The 20,781-nt window shown below is 37.4% G+C and overlaps 1 protein-coding gene across 2 annotated transcripts in view; it reads left to right on the top strand.

Moving 5' to 3' along the window:
* Positions 1-20,781, top strand: part of ADK (adenosine kinase) — a 538,857-nt gene that overhangs the window by 492,834 nt on the left and 25,242 nt on the right. For both annotated transcript variants that reach the window (XM_032311698.1, XM_032311700.1), the window contains exon 10: positions 6,642-6,728. In XM_032311698.1, coding sequence (XP_032167589.1) covers positions 6,642-6,728 — 87 coding nt within the window. The remainder of the gene's footprint in view (positions 1-6,641; positions 6,729-20,781) is intronic.

A 20,781-nucleotide genomic window follows, 5' to 3' on the forward strand; every position in this document is an offset into this window, starting at 1 on the left:
AGATAAATGTTATATGGGAGTTCTCTGTATTTTTCATCAAACTTTCCTGTTAGTTTAAAATTAATTCCAAATAAAGGGTTAAAAACAAACAAACAAACAAAAACATTAATACTCTGGAAAATACTTCATTATAAGAAATGGCCAAAGTAGAGAAGCCTCTTCTAAGAATCTCAAGAGTTCTGTTTCTTACCTAGTCATACTTCTCACTTTGTGGTGAAGATTTTGCCATCACTTTTCTGTCTTTTCCAAGCCTGGTGATGCTCAATCAGAGGCAGGGGCAGACATGGTGACTACAGTCTACCTTGAGGTTGAAAATACCTCATCCTGCTCTCCATCTTTCCTACACTTTAGAGGTGACGTCAAAAAAAAAAAAAAAATAGGTAGTGACAAAACATGGCATTTTAACATATCTTGAACAAAGTTTTCTCAGGGTATTAATTATCATGGGGCTATAGGTATACAGTGCTAAAATACATAGTTAATTTAATAGCGGTAAGGCTACAGAAGCATTTAATCTGGTTGTTTGGCATTGAGTGACTGAATTTATTTACCATTTTTTCAGTTAGATATTGTACGGACTTGCTGTTTTTCCATAATTGACATAACATTACACACATGGGAGGATGTTTGACTCTACTTAGACTGCCCTTCTAAGTTAGGTAGTGAAACTTACATCATAGTAAAGTGAAAAGTAAGTTATTTGTTTATATAAAGTGTCCAGGGAATATTTGATTTTTATTACTTTGTATTTTAAGTAAGCTAAATTTCATTGTTCTTGATGAAGGTGCCCTGCGAATCTTATCTAATCAACAATACCAAGCAACTCTGGTATCAACGGAATTGTTCTTTTTTATTTCCTGTCTGCTTAAGGAAGCTCGTGATTTTGTGGTTTTATAGAAAACTGGAAAATATGAATAATAAGTATTACCAATCCTTTCTCTTCTCACTTAACAAAAAGTTTTGAAAGATTTGAGAAACAATGGTTCTGACTTACGTTTTTTGTTTTGTTTTGTTTTAAGATATAAAAAATCATTTAGGGTTCCTGGCTGCTCAGTCAGTACAGCCTGCGACTTGTCCTCCAGGTTGTGACTACAAGCCCCACGTTGAGTGTAACAATTACTTAAAAATAAAATCTTTAACAATGAATGAAGGGTGCCTGGGTGGCTCAGTGGGTTAAAGCCTCTGCCTTCAGCTCAGGTCATGATCCCATTGTCCTGGGTTTGAGCCCAAGAGGGGGCTCTCTGCTCAGCATGGAGCCTGCTTCCCTCTCTCCCTCTGCCTGCCTCTCTGCCTACTTATGGTCTTTGTCTGTCAAATAAATAAATAAAATCTTAAAAAAAAAAAAAACACTTGAACAACAAAAAAAGATCATAAGGTCTAAAAAAATCACTAATTCTTTTTATTAGTAATTCCATATAGTATTAGTAATATTCCCCACATTATACACTTCACTTTTCAAAAACTTTTTATCTGAGTATCATTGACACACAGTGTTACATTAGTTTCAGGTGTACAACAGAGTGATTCCACGGCTCTGTATTATGCTACGCTCACCACAAATGTAGCTGCCATCTGTCACCATACAACACTATTCCAGTACCATGAACTATATTCATAATTGCCAAGATATGAAAGCAACCCAAGGGTCCACTTATAGATGAATGGATAAAGACATAGTGTGTGTGTGTGTACTGGAATATTATGGAACCATAAAAAGAATGAGATTTTGGCTATTTGCAACACCATAGATGGACCTAGAGGGTATTGTGCTAAGTGAAAGAAGTCAGAGAAAGAGAAATACCATATGATTTCACTTATATGTGGAATCTGAAAACAAAACAAATGAATAAAAAAAACAAAAAGCGGAACCAGACTTACAAATACAGAGAACAAACTGATGGTTGCCAGAGTGGAAGTGAGATAGGGGGATTAGCAAAATGGGTGAAAGGGAATAGGACACACAGATTTTCAGTTATGGAATGAATAAATCACCAGAATAAAAGGCTCTAACTTATCTTAAACTCTTATTTAGAAGCATTTGATCAGAATGTTGTTTTTCTACAACTAATAAAACTATTTTTGCTACTTCTTCCCACAGCTACTCCAGGCCCATTTCACACCTAAGAAAATGAGGTCCAAGTGAGTGTTCTGGGCCTCAATGGCTGAATAAGATTCATGCCTATGAGTGTATCTTAAGATTTAGTGAGGTATTTCATCTGTTCATACAAAAAAATTGTCTAGGGGCACCTGGGTGGCTCAGTGGGTTAAGGCCTCTGCCTTCGGCTCAGGTCATAATCCCAGGGTCCTGGGATTGAGCCCCACAGCTCTCTGCTCAGCAGGGAGCCTGCTTCCTCCTCTCTCTCTGCCTGCCTCTCTGCCTCCTTGTGATCTCTGTCTGTCAAATAAATAAATAAATAAAATCTTAAAAAAAAAATTGTCTAGAAGGCTGTGGGGTAGGTTATGCTAGTGAAATTAGTTGTGTAGGTTTATGTGTGGGTTTTTTTTTTTAAGATTTATTTATTTATTTGAGAGAGAGAGAGCATGGGGAGAGGAGGAAAGAAAGAATCTCAAACAGACTCCATGCTGAGAGCAGAGACAGACAATGTGGGGCGGATCTCACAACCCAAGATCATGACCTGAGCCAAAATCAGGAGTCAGATGCTTAACGGACTGAGTCACCCAGGTGCCCCATGTGGGGGGTTTTAAATAGCTTTATAAATTAGGGGCGCCTGGGTGGCTCAGTGGGTTAAGCCTCTGCCTTCATTTCAGGTCATGGTCTCAGGGTCCTGGGATCAAGTCCTACACTGGGCTCTGTGCTCAGCAGGGAGCCTGCTTCTTCCTCTCTCTCTGCCTGCCTCTCTGTCTACTTGTGATCTTTGTCTGTCAAATAAATAAATAAAATCTTTTAAATAAATAAATAAATAGCTCTATAAATTGACTTAGTCATTTCATTTCAAAAAAAATCAGAAGTTCCAGGGCGCCTGGGTGGCTCAGTGGGTTAAGCCTCTGCCTTCGGCTCAGGTCATGATCATAGGGTCCTGGGATCCAGCCCCTCATTGTGTTCTCTGCTCAGTGGGGAGCCTGCCTCCCCCCCTCTCTCTCTGCCTGCCTCTCTGCCTCCTTGTGATCTATGTCAAATAAATGAATAAAGTCTTAAAAAAGAAAAGTTCCAGCAATGTAACTGAACTTAAATATTACTGAATATTATTTAATCCTTCAATAATTTAGAACACATTTCAGGATCTTGCAAACTTTCAGGGTCATTACTTTGAAAGGAGCTCTCATAATATAACTCTAGATACAGAAGATAATAGAGACTGGACTGTATGCATACGAATTCATGACAGCTCTCATATAGTCTTTTTATTTATTTATTTTTTATTTTCAGCATAACAGTATTCATTATTTTTGCACCACACCCAGTGCTCCATGCAATCCGTGCCCTCTATAATACCCACCACCTGGTACCCCAACCTCCCACCCCCCCACCCCTTCAAAACCCTCAGATTGTTTTTCAAAGTCCATAGTCTCTCATGGTTCACCTCCCCTTCCAATTTCCCCCAACTCCCTTCTCCTCTCCATCTCCCCTTGTCCTCCATGCTATTTGTTATGCTCCACAAATAAGTGAAACCATATGATAATTGACTCTCTCTGCTTGACTTATTTCACTCAGCATAATCTCTTCCAGTCCCATCCATGTTGCTACAAAAGTATAGTCTTGAAATTCTTATATATTTATTTGCATTAATAAATTGAAAAGATGTCCACAATAGCCAAACTCTGGAAGGAGCACTGAGATGCCCTTCAACAGATAAACAGATAGGTAAAGATGATGTAGTTCATGTATACAATTGGAATATTACTCAGCCATCAGAAGGGATGATTATGCACCATTTACATCAACATGGATGGAACTGGAAGGGATTATGCTGAGTGAAATAACTCAAGCAGAGAAAGACAATTATCATAAGGTTTCACCCATATATGGTACATAAGGAATAGCATGGAGGACCACAGGGGTAGAAGGGAAAACTGAATGGGAAGAAATCAGAGAGGGAGATAAACCATGAGAGACTCTGGACTTTGGGAACCAAACTGAGGGTTACAGAGGGAGGGGGTGGAGGAGAGGGTGACCCAGTGATGGGTATTAAGGAGAGCACATGTAATGATGAGCACTGGGTATTATACACAACTAATTAATCATTGAACACTACATCAAAAACTAATGATGTCTATATGCTGGCTAGTTGAACATTAAAAAAAAGTAGAAAAGATGAAAAATAATTCTTTATATTACAAGAAATTGAACTTTTATATCACCTAAGGATAAAACATCTCAAGAATATATCTCAAGTATATCCAGAAAACTGCATTCATTTAGAATTTGCAGTAGTTTAGACCAAGAAGTGATGATTCTCAAGAACAAAGTTCAAACTAATCTCTTCCCTTTTGAATTAGGTTCTATTCATGAATAAAGATTTACCCCACAAAAAATCCATGATTTTTCGAACAAAAAACTCAAGGAATTATATCTAATTATGGCTTACTTACCATTTGTATGTAATTATTTTTCAAATCTATAATCCAGTAATTAATCCTAAAATTAACACTTACATTACCTAAAGTGTTTTATAGACATATTTTATTATTACATAATGTAACCCTATTATAAATGGTAAATAGCGTCATTAACTTAGCTCATTTTACTTATTTAGTGGCTGTTTGTTTTGACTTTATAGTTGTTAATTCTCTTTATAGTATGACTTGTATTTGGAAGTAATAAAATCAGATTTCTTTATAAATATTTATGATATAGTCCTTTTTCCTAAATCAGACGGTAGCCCTTTTTTAATTATTTCTAGTAAAGTCTGATTACTTTTTTTTTTTTTCCTGTGTAGCAGTGTGTACTGCATACTCCCTAGAAAATTTAATCCTGGATATTTATGCCTTAACTTCCAATTAATCAAGATCCTGCTAACTACCATGTAGGTCCTGGTGTTACAAAGTGTGGAAAGTTTATTACTTAAGAAGTTTATTAACTTTTTTAAGATTATTTATTTATTTATTTGACAGAGATCACAAGTAGGCAGAGAGGCAGGCAGAGAGAGAGGGTGAAGCAGGCTCCCTGCTGAGAAGAGAACATGATGAGAGGCTGGATCCCAGGACCCTGAGATCATGACCTGAGCTGAAGGCAGAGGCTTTAACCCACTGAGCCACCCAGGTGCCCCACTTAAGGAGTTTAAATAGATGTTTCTGATATGGAGTCTTCTTAGCATCTACAGTCATATAGTCAAAAGGGATCACTAAGTGAAGAATCCTCTTCTTGAATGTCAATCTTTCCAGTAGGATTTTTTTTTCATTATCATATCTGTGCTTATCTCTGTTGAAAATATCCATTAGTGGGGCACCTGGGTGGCTCAGTGGGTTAAGCCTCTACCTTCGGCTCAGGTCATGATCCCAGGGGCCTGGGATCGAGTCCCGCATAGGGCTCTCTGCTCAGCAGGGAGCCTGCTTCTCCTCATCTCTCTCTCTGTCTGTCTCTCTGCCTATTTGTGATCTCTCTCTCTGTCAAATAAATAAATAAAATCTTTAAAAAAAAAAAAAGAAAGAAAGAAAATATCCATTAGTACCAGGTAACAAAGGACAGAATATGCTCTTTGAGATTGTTAGGTTCTTTATTAAGACCCTACAGTGCTCAGTATCTCCTTTTCCCTCTCTCTTGATCTTAGGTGAGACTGAAGTTTACAAGTTTTGGCCACATCTGTCCGCATGACGGATACAAATTTGTGATTTCAGAAGTTCCAGCCACCAATAAAAAGCACTGTCCAATCTTTTGCAGATGGCCAGATTTCATCACAGATAACTCCATTCCACTGTCATGTGCCAAGCTTAAAGGACTGTATTAGGCTACTTTATAGTCAAAACAACCACCCTGGTCCAGACTGCTGTAAGACAAGAACCCATTGCACTGTCCCTTTTGTTGTAAATGGCTTTCCCTCTTGCTAGTTGACAGACAGTTTAAAGGAAATAGTGACTCCTTTGTAAAAAGTAACTGGATTCAGTTTTTTGTAATAAGCCAAATAAAATCAGTAATTTTTAACATTGGCATAAAGAATTATAACAGAATAGTAGTTATGTTTTTATTATGCCATTGTGATTTTCTGTAGAGAAACACCCAAGACTTGTTATTTATATATTTTAAATTTACAGCTCTTTAACTGTATCCAAGATTTCACTGCCAAGAATGCAGTCAGGCTGGAAGCTTTATTAGAGATCCTGTCCTTAAAAACACTTTCTTTGCCTCATAGTTTCTGTTCAAGTATTTATACTGTCCAAAAATGTACTGCTGTGGTTTACAGCCATTCCCACAATATGTGATCCCCACAATATTTGATCTATCTAGGTATAAACTCTAACAAAACACATACAGTGTCTGTGTGCTGAAAATTACCCCAAAAAAGGATTGTTTACAGATGACTTTGTACCCTAATTCCTAAGTACTCATGTACAGAGTATGGAACTCATGCTGTTTCTCTCTTTGAATGATGAATGATGAAGGAGCTTCAGACTTTACTAGGTGAGTTTCTGTATTGAGTGTTACAAAGAGACGTCAGTCTGCCTTTCTTTGGCTCTACTTGCAGAAAGTGAAGTCACCGCTTTTGCTGTCTTGGATCAAGACCAGAAAGAAATTGTTGATACCAATGGAGCTGGAGATGCATTTGTGGGAGGTAAGGATTCATTTATTTCATACTTATAAGTTAAACATTTCCTTTAACCCTTGCCTCTACTACATAGCCAAGATTTATGAATTTAATAATTTCATCTTTTAAATAATTAACTCCTAATGTTGTTTTCATATGCTGCTATTGCTGTATTATGAAGATATTTTACTATAGGAAAAATACTTATTTTGGGCTCAACGATAATTTGCAGTTGTGCTGTACTCCAGTCATTTTCACAAGTTTAGTTGTGTCTAGGAGGATATTGCATAAACAAGCTGTATCAAGTACAGTATATAGTATATTCTTGGGCCTTCAGGCTTAAGTGTGGACACATTGTTGTTCTTTAAAAGAAATTGTGGTGAATATTAACTAAGGATGATGTCTTCAGATTGTATCATTTGATTAAAACCTCTGTTTCTAATGCAGTAATTAAGTGTTCATAAATGTACTAGGAAGGGTTAAATTTTTTTCTGGTCCAGGGTTAGTAAAAAATGGCAAAATTTGTAAGAACTAGGTCATTTTTAGAACAAGTACTCTAAGATGAAGACAGTTGGAAGATTCTTGGCTTGATGAATCAGATTGATCTAAAATCTGGTTCAAAAGTTCTTTTGATATGTCTAAACCACTTCTAGTTAAGTGTAGTTAAGCTAGATAGTGGTCCCTAGAATGCTTTAGATTCCCGAATGATAATCCAGAAGAGTCCCTCTTGATCTCTTTTATTTCTTACAACATTGAGTTGAACAAGGAACAAAGGCAAATAGAATTGACTATTGATTATCCTCCTTTCCTTGGAAGATAATTTGAGCCATGGGAAATTTAAATTATATGATAGTTTTAACATAGTATTGTTTCAAATATAGATACTCATTTGTCTTAAGGATCCTTTTCACCAACAGAACTTTCTCATATTTCCTTCTTTGAAACTTCATGCCTACTCTTCAATGAGCTGTTAACCAGTAGACTCATCACATGCCTCATGCCCTAGTCTTTGGAAAGAGTACATACCACAGATAACATTCTACTTTACTGTCATGCTTGTATCTTTGTGTCTTGGTTCTAAAAGGCCTCCTCATCTATTAGAATGTTTTCCAGCTATTTTTCCTAAGCTGCATTTCTTCAGACCTATAAATCCATGTAGGCTAAAAATATCTTATCCAGAATTGGACTAAATTCTGTAATACATTAAGGAAACACTATGGATTTCTTTTTTTTCTTCCCCTCCCAGCCCCTACACTATGGATTTCTTGTGTAAAATTGATTAAATCAGGAATCTCGGTACTTAACCTTTAAACTTACCACTTGTGTGTGCATTATTTAAGTACTTCAAATATTTAAAACAGTAAATATTCTGTTGTTGTTTTTTTTTTTTATGTTTAGTAGGGTACATTGTGAAGCCATCATAGGTCACAATGGTGACCTAATTAGTCACGAACTGGATCCTGGGCTACCTAGCCCTGTAAAAACAGATTCCTTTACGAACATCGAACTACCTATAATGTTCCCAATACTAGGTAAGAATGTATGGACTTTCTGAGGGAGAGAGAAGTCATTCTTAGGTACTGAAGTGGAATAGCTAGCTACCCATTTGTATTGTGGTGAGGATAATAAATGAACTACCTCACCAAAGCACTTGGGCTCACTGTTATAGGATTTTCAGCCTCTTTTTTTAATCTCACTCTATACCTATGTATTTATTGTCAGGGTACAGTGAAGTAAATAGTAAGGGAAGAGTATGGAACAGGGAGCCACATGTGTTTTTGTTTTTTTTTTTGTAAAGGACCAGATAGTGAATAGTTTAGGTTTGCAACTCCTGTACAAGCTGTATTGCATATTATTATTGTTTTGTTTGTTTGTGTGCTTGCTTGCTATTGGTTTAGGTTTTTTATAACATTCTAAAAACATAAAACCTTTTGTAACTCTCCAGTTATACAGAAACAGGCCACAGGCTGAATTTGGCCCTCAGGCTCTAATTTGTCAACCCCTTGTGTAATATGTTGGCAGCTTCCTCACTTAATTCACTTTCATCATACCTTGGATCCAAACACTAGGTTTTACTACATGCTGTTGAAATCACTATAGAGAAAGTGGAAGGCAGGCTGACAGTAGGCAGGGCTTTACTGGTAGCCATTTTTCTCACTTTAACCCTACTCTGATCAGTTTCCAGGATAATCAGATCCTGAAAGACTAAGTCATGCAATGACATGAACACTCTAATGTCATTTTAGCATTGAAATACTTATGTTGGCATGTTTAGCACATTCTGTGTAAGTCAAGCTATACAGTATAGCAATAGAAAACATTTATGTAGCACTTACTAGCCAGTAAGCATCTTCAGCATTTTACATATAGTAACTCATTTAATGTTCATAAAAGCTCACTGAAGTAGGGCTTTTTTTTTTTTTAAGATTTATTTATTTCTTTGAGAGAGAGTAAGCATGTGTGCACGAGCAGGGGGGAGGGGCAAAAGGAGAGGGAGAGAAGCTGACTCCACCGAGTCCAAGCCCAAAGCAGGGCTCAATGTCATGACCCTGAGATCACAACCTGAGTTGAAATCAAGAGTTAGGACTCAACCGACTGAGCCACCCAGAAGACCCTACAGTAGGCTATTAATAACCCCATTTTACTGATGAGACAACTGAGACACAGAGGGATTAGGTAACTTCCAGTAAGTCTCATAACTAGAGAGTAGCGGAGCCAAGATTCAATCCAGGCAGTCTGGCTTCAGAGTCAGTGCTCTTACTCACTGCACTGTATTGCTTCCCTAAACTTATAGGGCAATCTCATCATTAGGGCAGAGAGCCACAGACCAGCCTTACTAACAAAAGCTGGGTTTTGCCAAAGAGAATCTTTCTGTTATCTGAATAGATGATTTCATGTATTGAACAGGAGCTTTTGTTATCTGATAGGATTCTAAGGACTCTAGGGTAAGACTGTTGCAGGGAAAAAAAAGGGAAAGGGAAAATAATCGAAGGACTATAGTCCCTGGTGAGTTTGAACCAGGAGCTTTTTTGCTAAGCAGTAGAATTGATTGCATTACAGAGATACAGAAAGACAGATCATAAACTTGCTGGGTCAGCATGGAATCTAAATACAAGGAGCTGTATGAATCAACCATTTAATAGCACCAGGCTAATGCATCCCATCTTACAATAGAGATGGTTTTATCAGTTGGAAGTACTAAAAAAATTCATTGGTTAAAAACCCCTACTTCCATCTCTACACTAGGGAAGAAAGCCTTCCTACTAGGATTGGAAATACTCCAGCTATTGAAACATACTTCTCTACCTTGAACATGAATGAAGAGGCAATGGCAACTTTTGCATTTATTATGTAGTTTCTTTTTCTTTGGTCTATTTTATTGCCTGATTAACATATCTCCTCTCCAATTGACACATTCTATCTTTAGATAATCTATTCCTCCTATTACTTTTTAAGTTTTGCTGGCTTAAGAATATTTCTGTCTTTGGTGACTTTGCGTAACTGTATTCCAGTCCCCGTTTCAAGTTCTTGGGTAAAGCATCACTTCATCTATCATGTGCTAATTACATATCCTAGTACCAGAGTGCCATGTGTTCTTATTAGTCACGTAAGAGATATATGACTATAGTACATCATAGATTTTCATGTATAATTTTAAAATGAGTACCCCACATGTACATAAACTAAATTCATAGTTCCATCTCAGGGGTTCAGTAACAGTGACAATTCCCTCTAGCCTCTGCAAGGATGCCTCCTTGTTCTATTTGGAGATCTTAAGCACTCTGTAACATTTGCCCTTTATTTGTCCGTAGCCAGGCCTGATGGAACAACCCTTTTCACATGCTCCCTCAAAAGCCCAAGTGCTACGATTGTACCCTTGGAAATGGAGACAATTCTGTAATCTCTAAGTGTGATTTCCTAATTTCCCAGGTCAGGAGAAAATTTCTTCCTGTTGTCCTGCTGTGCTTTGTCACAGCAGGTCTGCCTTTTCATTTGGAACCCTCTTTGTCACTGCCATAGTAACAAATGGAAACATTGAGAACATTTTGTGACAGGCACTGTCATTGTTCCTGGTGAAATCTCTTCCCCTGTGTCTTCCCAGTAAATGAAACTGAGAAGAAAAATCATAACAAATAACATGAAAGAGGACCTAATCAATATGTTCCCAGTGGGCTGTCAATACCAGCCTGTGTTAATCTAATATGATTTAGTTGTATGTTTTATGGCAGCTGTAGGAATATGGACTAGACCTACAAATCATATTTAGACTAAAAGTGAGTACGCCTTTGACAGATTATACCCAAGCACATATATATAGCTCTCAGATAAAAGACTGAAGACCTCACCCAAAGACCAACATTCTTAGGATTTAAAAAGCTTCGTTAAACGTGGTTGAGAGCCATAGATAGCTTAGAACAGTTTCTTTTGAATGACAGTAACGTAACTGTTCTACCTCTAATACTTTTTCAGTTTCTTATGACAGGTTTAGCAGGGAAAATGTAATACCCTAAAAGATAATACCTACAGCATACACATGACTATTAAAGCCACTTAGCAATCCCAATGTAAATAATTATCCTAGTTCCCATCTAATAAAAAGAAGCATTGATTTTACTTTCTAATTCATTTTCAAAACATTTTGGTTAAGGAAAAAAGACTTAAGTTTCTAAAACAAGGATGCTATTTCCTTCTCTTATAGCATATGGCTATACTGCAGAGAGTCATGGGGATTCTCTAAATTATCTCTGTATTTTCTAGTCTCGCCTTGTTTGCTTGTATGTTCCCAAAACATGTGTAGCTTACTCTCCCATTCTTCTTATTTGCTGCTAAATTGTGCTCTGCAAAGAAGTGGTGCAGAATTCTTGTGATGTTTTTCTGCACCACCTCTCTTCTTAGCTGTCCAACTCAGAAAACTAGAAAATAACTTAAATATGTTGTTTCTCACACTAATTCACTCAAAAATCAGAACTTTCATAGGACCTCTGTATGCAGAGAATTTATCTAACGGTAACCATGATGAGAACTGGATACTCCTACCCACATCCATACCCAAGGAAACAATAATACTTTTCCTTGTATCTTAACAATAATACTGGTTCCTGTCTTAAGTAGGAGATCTTTGGTATTTTATTCTTAAGCAGTAATTTTCCATAAAACTATCAAATGAGGTATGAAATTGACTTCATCATTAGGAATATGAAACTCATCAAAGACAGCAGCTCAAGTTCATGGAAGTGAAGAGAAGATTCACACGTTGCACACTCATAGAACACTTCATGACATGCTATTCTAGTGTTAACCTCCAAATATTTAGAAAAGCTGATGTGGGACCAGGAATAAATTTCAAGAACATTTCCTAAGATTATTTAAGCCTTTGTTGGTTAAAAGAGGTAATGATGCTTCTCAAGCCATGACAAAAAAGAGAAGTAACTTTAGTTCAAATGGAATACGGGATGATTTTAAGTTGTAAAGTCTGGAATCTCTCACAAACATGAATGTTTCCTCAAAGATTCAGTATCCTGGATGACCTCCACCTAGAGGCAATTATAAATAGATAATGGAATTCAAAGGACTTTGTCTTCTGGAGGTTTGGATAAGACAAAGATAGTTTGAGCCATGTAGACTATCAGAACCTGAAGCTCAAATATGAGCCTAAGTTTCCTATATTTGAAGATTACTAAGAAATATTTATTCCAGGAAAACAATATTGATTTTATAACATTATATTTAGTGGCAGAGAACCAGAGGAAATGTCATAAGCAAAGTTAATTTTCTTAGAATAGTGACGTGGTAAAATATATGTGTATCAGTTTTCCTGGTCTAGAATAATTGTGCATCAAATGGAACTAACTTAAATTCATTAGTGGCCCCAGCTACTATTACATGGATTTGGTCAATTTTACCTACCCTATCTGTCTGATTCATACAACATGTATTAGTGGTATACATAAACAAACTACCCCCAAAACTTTGTGACCTAAAACAACAACCATTTACTTAGCTCCACAAATCTGTTGATTGGCAACTGGGCTTAGGCTCAGCTGGAGTTCCACTAGTCTCAGAGGTACAAGAGATTAAGTATGTCTAAAATCACAGTGAAAACCTGGTTTCATACTCGAAGTTTGACCCCAGAGTTCTAACCTCTGGTTAGTTTGTTATACGCTGCTCTATTAGTATATCATCTTATCTTCCCCTCCAAGGGAGGAAAAATTAGCAAAATGATTTTCTAAACACTCATCCATAGACTGATGCCTGTCTATGACCCAACAGATTCTATCAGCCAATACCAAGATGAAAAAAGGTAGGAGCAATATACTAAGTTTTCATGAAGCTAAATGTATTCAGTTTTAAATCTTGTCTCATTTATGTTTGAATTTGGTACAATATATCACTTATCAGCTTTGTAATTAACAAAACCAAAATAAATAAAATCATGTTCATAGTGCTAATGCATACCCTAGCTAACCCAGGGACCTAACAGAAGTCTTAGTTGTGGTAAATAAGTCATTAGAAACAACTTGCCAAAAAATTTAAAAATTAAAAAACTAAAAACAAAAACGAAAACAAAACTTGCCAAACTTCTTATATGAAAATGTATATAAAACATAACCTCTGATATTATAAAGCTATTTACTATCAGTAGGTCTGAATAAAACAAAAATTAGCTACACAATTACTAAATTTACAACTATTCTCACTTCAGATATATGAATTCCCAAGTCTGTGGTATGAACACAGGCTCTTAATTTATTTTTCATTTAATTATGCAGATAACATTGATATTTTATAGAGATGAGATATGTTTATTTTATATCTAGTCCATGAAATAGATGGCAAATTAAAAACCAGTTTCTTTCATCAAACGCTCTTAAAATTTTAGAACCACCCTGCTTTGAGGAATTGTCAATTGGTCAAATAACAGTTTTTCAATTGAGTTAAATAATAACAGTACTAGTTATCTTGCTTATGAATTAAGGCATAAATAAAGCACATAAATAAGCTTGCTATCATCTCCTTATTCTAGCATCTATGACCTTGTCCTGATGAGTCCTTTTGCTTTAAACTGTATTATTTAATATGTTAATGCTGAAAAGGAATATATTTTTTTAAGATTTTATTTATTTACTTGTCAGAGAGAAAGAGAGAGCTCAAGCAGTGGGAAATGGCAGGCAGAGGGAGAAGCGGGCTCCCTGCCAAGCAAGGAACCCAATGCGGGGCTTGATCTCAGGACCCAGAAGGCAGGAATCACCACTGAGCCAGGGATCAACACCTGAACCAAAGTCAGACAGTTAACTTACTGAGTCACCCAGACATCTCTGGAAGGGAGTATTTTTTAAAATTATATTTTCTGGTTTTCAGGTTTTTAAACAGTTTTTAGTCATGAAACTATGGTTCAAATGAGGTCTTATCTGAATCAGAATGAAATGAGATTAAACAAATCCTCATTTGGCCTCATCTACATTTTATTTGGTGGCTCATAAAATAACTCCCTGGAATAGGCAATGTTGAGTATGAAAACCATGATCTGTTCAGCAGTCCCTATTTGATGGATGAGGAAAGTGAGTCCCAAAGAAAGGGAGTTAATTGCAAATATGCAATACTAGGAGCCAGATCTCCTGACTCATTAATTCATGGTCCAGTAATTATACATGTTAATAACCCAAATGAAAGTTTTGTCTGTTAAGCAATCTATTATATAGTCTTCTTGGAAATACATAGGTCAAGAATCAATATCCCAAATGGGTAGAAGACTTTGATGTACTTTTTCTTGGCATGTGGGTATCCAAGATGTTTGACTTCATTTATAAACAGAAGCATATGCTATACTTGTATTTTGGGAACCACATCAAGAGATCACACTTTAGGTTGAAAATTCAAATTCTAACCTGAAGTGTATATTTCTGTTTCATGAAGAGGAATGATCTTTAAAGCAGTATTTTGAAAGGGGTTGGGGCAGAAGGGCAAATTATGTCTATGAGTAAAATACACCATTTCATGGTCCTTTTTAGGGTCTTTCCTGAATTGGAGCCATTTAAAAGTTTTGGGATCTGGGGGCGCCTGGGTGGCTCAGTGGGTTAAAGCCTCCGCCTTCGGCTCAGGTCATGGTCCCAGGGTCCTGGAATCGAGCCCCACATCGGGCTCTCTGCTCAGCAGTGAGCCTGCTTCCTCCTCTCTCTCTGCCTGCTTCTCTGCCTGCTTGTGATCTCCGTCTGTCAAATAAATAAATAAAATCTTTAAAAAAAATAAATAAAAGTTTTGGGATCTGGAGGGGTTTTTTAATTCATATGCAGTATCCCGTGCCATGTTGATAGAATTTGACAGATTTCCATTTTCAGTCACCAGAGAAAGGAAATAAGTTATCCTCATAGCTATAGCACTGGCCATTTTCCTATAGGTTATACCGTGCTGCTCAGTTGCTCACTTTGTGTGGGAGGATGTGTGGTGCTGAGCTATTGCAAAGGAGCCTTTGCTCTGAATTGACTTCCTGTCCATGTCAGTCACTGCAGCATCTGACACCACTTGGGCTTTGGTTTTCATTATGCAAATATCTACTAAGTCAGACCTTACCCTGGCAGGCAAAGTAGCTTTTTAAGTTACTCCAAAATGTAACATTTGTTGACTTTTCTTTTTCCAGAAGAATCTGGGTTTTCTAGCATATGGGTCATAACTTGTTACTTGAGTTCATGACTAGTTGGTAGTCAACATGAAGTCAAGCCATAACAGAACAAAAGTTTACTAACAACACCACGTAGAAAATGAAAGAAAAAGAGTTTACATGTAGAGCACTTTTCCACTGGGGGAAACCACTGCTTTGTCACATCTGGGTAGGCTAAGCTAGCCAAACTGAAGTGGGAATGTCCTGCAGATGTTAGTCCTTTGAGCAACCTGTGAACGTCTAAAAGAGGGTATACAAGTTCTTGTTTGGTAGGGCTATCGGCACTCTGGAAGCTAGCTCCTAAGAGGTAACAGACGTTTTTATGTACTATGGCTAGTCAGGACATTGTGTGGCCTGTCTGAAGCTAACACTGGTCTTGTTAAATACATAAATAAGGAAGGCCTAATTTGGAAAGTACAACATCAGGTCTCACAGATATTAAGAGTAAATACTACATGGCAATGACCTCCCAAACATAGATGACAGAAGTTTTGTTTAATTAATAAAAAGAAGGTAAGACTTAGCCACCCAGGTGCTCCAGATAACTTGAATGAGGTCATTTTTCAAAGTCACCAACGACCAAAATAAGCCTCTCAATATGAAGGAAAATAAAGAATCTGACATGGCAGGGAAAAAACCAAATATTTACATCAGTTTCCTGTTCTGGATACACATGGGAATTAGGAAGCAAAAATGTCATTCAGAAGACTTGTGCACAAAAAGTAGAAATGCTCTTATCCAGTTGAAACAAGAAACATTTTTAAGGGGGGAAAAGAAAGACTTTCCACATGATCTCACTGTTTTTGTCATCCTCTGTAAAGGAAAATATTGACATTTACCAGACTGTTTGCTCCAGCTTTCTGATCTCCTGCAGTTTATTTTTATAACAACCTTATCGATGGGCCTCTTACCCAGCTCTCTAGGTTTAACTGAGTTGAGTCGATTTGTTACCACAGCTTCAAGTAGCTGTTACAGAACAAGCAAGACATCCTAATAAAGCTGTAAATGTGTTTACTCAAACAGAGTATTGATTTAACTTGGAGAGGGAGAAACCGGTGCTTAACACAGTGTCAAGGTGGATGAATTTCACTGCAGCTTTTCATTGTCATCTGTCATGGTTGTGAAACACTAAGTAAAGCCATCAGAGGATAATTAGAAGTACCAGAAATTTAGCCCCTAAAATCAGTTAACCGCTTGGGAGTTTTGTAGCTTAATTAGCTTTTATTAAAAATTTCCTCCAGTAATAATAGCCAAGCACTTTTAACAGTGCTTTCAGGTAGAGCAAGATTTCAAGGTTGTGACTTGTTAAATATATGAATTTAATGGGTAAAGGTTTTCCAGACTTTTCCTCAGTCTAGTAATTAGACTAACACCAGAACACAATGTAAAGGGACAGTGATCTATACTCATATCAACAGAAGAAGTATGTGATTTTTCTGCAAACAATTTTAAAGAAGTAGTAAAGCAATTATAAAATATTTAAAACACATGTTATTGTAGAAAAAATACCCTGTTAAAATCTTTATTAAAATTCAGTGTTTTTGTTGCACAACATGACCTAGACACATAAAACTGTCACTGCAACCCTTGTTCCTAAATACTATTCTTCATTAAAGAAGAATCTAAAATATTCTAGCTGCTATAAGTTAGTCATCATCTTAAAGATAAAAGTTGATGCACATCTGTGTAAAAGAAAAGGTCAGATTGAGGGGTTACTTACCTTCCATAGAAACTGAACTAGCTATTCAATTTGATGGAAGGTATTCATATGAACACACTACCTGCCCTCTTGCAAATGGCTAGAAAAACATCAGAGTCAAAAAAAAAAAAAAAAAACCACTCACCTGGGATGATGAACACAAAATTGAAAACTTATTTAAAATGAGTTTGACCATTAGATTTAAAATTAGTCTTCCTCTCAGCTGTAATCATTTATTCACTGCACTGTAGTAAACTTCTCATGACCTCTGGTACCTCTGTCCCAATCTGCTTAAATGACTAAGAAAAATAATGATAATCTGAGGGACAACCTCTTCTAAAATGTAGAAGCAACAGATTCTATCAAAAAGGACAGTGAAAGATATTGGGGCGGGTGCAGTTTTGTTTTTTTTTTTTTTTTAAGATTTTATTTATTTGTCGGAAGGGGGCATAGGAGGGGGAATAGCAGGTAGAGGGAGAAGCAGGCTGCCCACTGAGCAGGGAGCCCAACGTAGGGCTTTATCCCAGGACCTTGGGATCATGACCTGAGCCCAAGGCAGACGCTTAACCAACTGAGCCACCCAGGCATCCCTGAGAGCTGTGGTTCTTTGCTTTTGAAATGCTATGTAGTTATAAGCCAAATTCTTCCTTGAGTTAATTAAGTCTTTAAGCATGAAATAGTAGATTATGAAGTTTTGTTATAGAGAGCACCACCAGAGCTCTTTCTTTTAATTTTTCAGAAGATAGAGGAGGAAATTGGCTTCTCACAGTTGTATTTACTTATTTTATTTTATTTAGATTTTATTTATTTGACAGAGATCACAAGTAGGTGGAGAGGCAGGCAAAGAGAGAGAGGAGGAAGCAGTTTCCCCGCTGAGCAGAGAGCCCGATGTGGGGCTCGATCCCAGGACCCTGGGACTGTGACCTGAGCCAAAGGCAGAGGCTTTAACCCACTGAGCCACCCAGGTGCCCCAGGCACCCCTGTATTTACTTATTTATTAAGTAAGCTCTAGGGCCAACATGGGCTTGAACTCATGACCCCAAGATCCAGAGTTGCATGCTCTACCAACTGAGTCAGCCAGGCTCCCCTTCACATTTATATTTATATCTTTATTGTATATTAAAGTATTCAAAGACAGAAGAAAATGAAAGGATATGGACTTTGATTATAACATATCCTATTTTTTACATTTCAAAATCCTCACTATACAGTGATATATTTTGTTCTATTCAATCTTCTTAAGAATGACAACTGTGTGAGGAAGCTTGCTGGCATGGAAGGGAGGGCAAGATACAGTAGGCAGCCATACATCAGCTTTAAGGCATTGTTTCATCTGACTCCTTTGAACAAAAGGAACAGAAACGCATTTCATTTAGCTCAGGATAAGGAATTTTTTTAAGGAAACACACAAACATTAAGACATTGTAACATAGTGATTAAGACAGTGGGTCATAAGATACAGGTTTGAGTCCTTGTACTGCCATTAACTAGTTGTAGGACTATGGACAAGTTAGTTAATGTTTCCGAAGCCTTAGTTTCCTTATCTGTAAAAATGACAATAACGAGCACCTACCTCACTTGCGTTATCATGAAAGTTAAAATACATAATGTGTGTAAAGCATCATAAAGCCTCATTAAGTGCTGCCTGTAATAAAAGGAATCTCAAACAGGAGCCAAAACTGGACAGGTTTTCACTGAGAGCGGAGCCAGGTGGTAATTCTAGACTCAAATCAGTTCTAGAGACCTGAAGAGCAGGTATTCATGGCTCTTCACTCCTGTGCTTACACAGTAATGTTACTCAGCTGCCATTGCATGTGGGCTTCCTCTATCTCACCATCAACTTGCTGGTCTTTCTTTGCTATCCCCTAGCTAACACTAAGTTAGCTTAGTTTTGGCGCAAGGCGTAAATAGACACTGACAGAACCGTAATTATTTGCTCTTTGGTCAGATGCCCTCTCCTTGGTTCAGTTAGGAGGAAGGATTGATTTACATGCACAAAATCTATCAACCAAACCCCTTAGCAATACTAGAGAGGAGGTGATTTTTCTTAAAAGGGTAATGGTTGGATGGATGAGTTCTGTCAATGTGTATGTTTGTATGCCTGTCTACATCATTTTTCTCATACTTATTGTCCTAAAAGTGTTCCCTACAGCACAATGCATCTATCACACAATACATGGAACATCAAATACCCTGAATCTCAAGCTGGAAACCTGGGATTCAATTTTTTATTAAGTTTTTATTTTAATTCCAATATAGTTAACATATAGTTTTATCTTAGTTTCAGGTGTACAGTGTAGTGATTCAACAATCCCATACATCACCCAGTGCTCATCACAAATGTCCTCCTTAATCCTTATCATCTGTTTTACCTACCGCTCCACCCCATTCCCCTCTGGTAACCATTAGTTTGTTCTTTATAATTAAGAGTCTGTTTCTTGGTTTGTCTCTCTCTCTCTTTTTTCCTCCCTTTGCTCATTTGTTTCGTTTCTTAAATTCCACGTGAGTGACCATATATATAGTATTTGTCTTTCTCTGACTTACTTTGTTTAGCATTATACTCTGTAGCTCTGTCCACATCGTTGCAAATGGCAAGGTATCATTCTTTTTTATGCCTGGGTAATATTCCATTTTGTGTATATATACGTACCACATCTTTACTCATCTATCGATGTAGACTTGAGCTGCTTCCATATTTGGCTATTGTAATGCTGCTATAAACATCGGAGCACAGGTATCCCTTTGAATTCATGTTTTTGTATGTTTGGGGTAAATACTTAGTAGTGCAATTGTTAGATTGTAGGATAGTTTTACTGGTAACTTTTTGAGGAACCTCGATACTGTTTTGCAAAGTTTGCATTCCCAACAGTACACAAGTGATGCATTTCTTTCCATCTGTCCATACCTTTAGTGAATTCTTCTCAAATGATCTTACCCCAAATCCATCCACTTTCTTCCCAACACTTTAGGTCAAGCCTGTTTTCTACTTATTATAGTGGCTCCTAACTAATCTTCATACTTTCACTCTTTCTTACTCTCCATTCCACTTTTTTTTTTTAATTTTATTTATTTATTTGACAGACAGAGATCACAAGTAGGCAGAGAGGCAGGCAGAGAGGAGGAAGCAGGCTCCCCGCAGAGCAGAGAGCCTGATGTGGGGCTCGATCCCAGGACCCTGAGACCTAAGCCGAAGGCAGCGGCTTAACCCACTGAGCCACCCAGGCGCCGCTCTCCATTCCACTTTCTATACAATAGCCAAAATAACTATTTGACTATTTGAGGAAGAAACTGAATTACTTCACTTCCTTGCTCCAGTGGCTTCTAGTTGAACTTAGACTAAAAATCTAAACTCCTGGAGTGACCTCAAAGAATCTATATAATCTGCTATCCATGACTCTGTATTTCATGCTACTCTCAGCTTTACTTACATGCTCTGGCTATATTGGTCTTCTTCTTTTAGGCCTTCTATCCACTTTGCACATGGAGCTCCCTTAGCCTAGAATTGTCTTACCCTCTTTACATGGCTCTCTCTTTCTATTTCTCAGTTTCAACTTAAAAGTCACCTCTACAGGGGTACCTGGGTGGCTCAGTGGGTTAAGCCTCTGCCTTCGGCTCGGGTCATGATCTCGGGGGTCCTGCGATTGAGCCCCGCATCGGGCTCTCTGCTTGGCAGGGAACCTGCTTCCCCCTCTCTCTGCCTGCCTCTCTGCCTACTTGTGATCTCT

This window comes from Mustela erminea, chromosome 14 (assembly GCF_009829155.1).
Source record: "Mustela erminea isolate mMusErm1 chromosome 14, mMusErm1.Pri, whole genome shotgun sequence".
In the NCBI taxonomy this organism is placed as follows: Eukaryota; Metazoa; Chordata; class Mammalia; order Carnivora; family Mustelidae; genus Mustela; species Mustela erminea.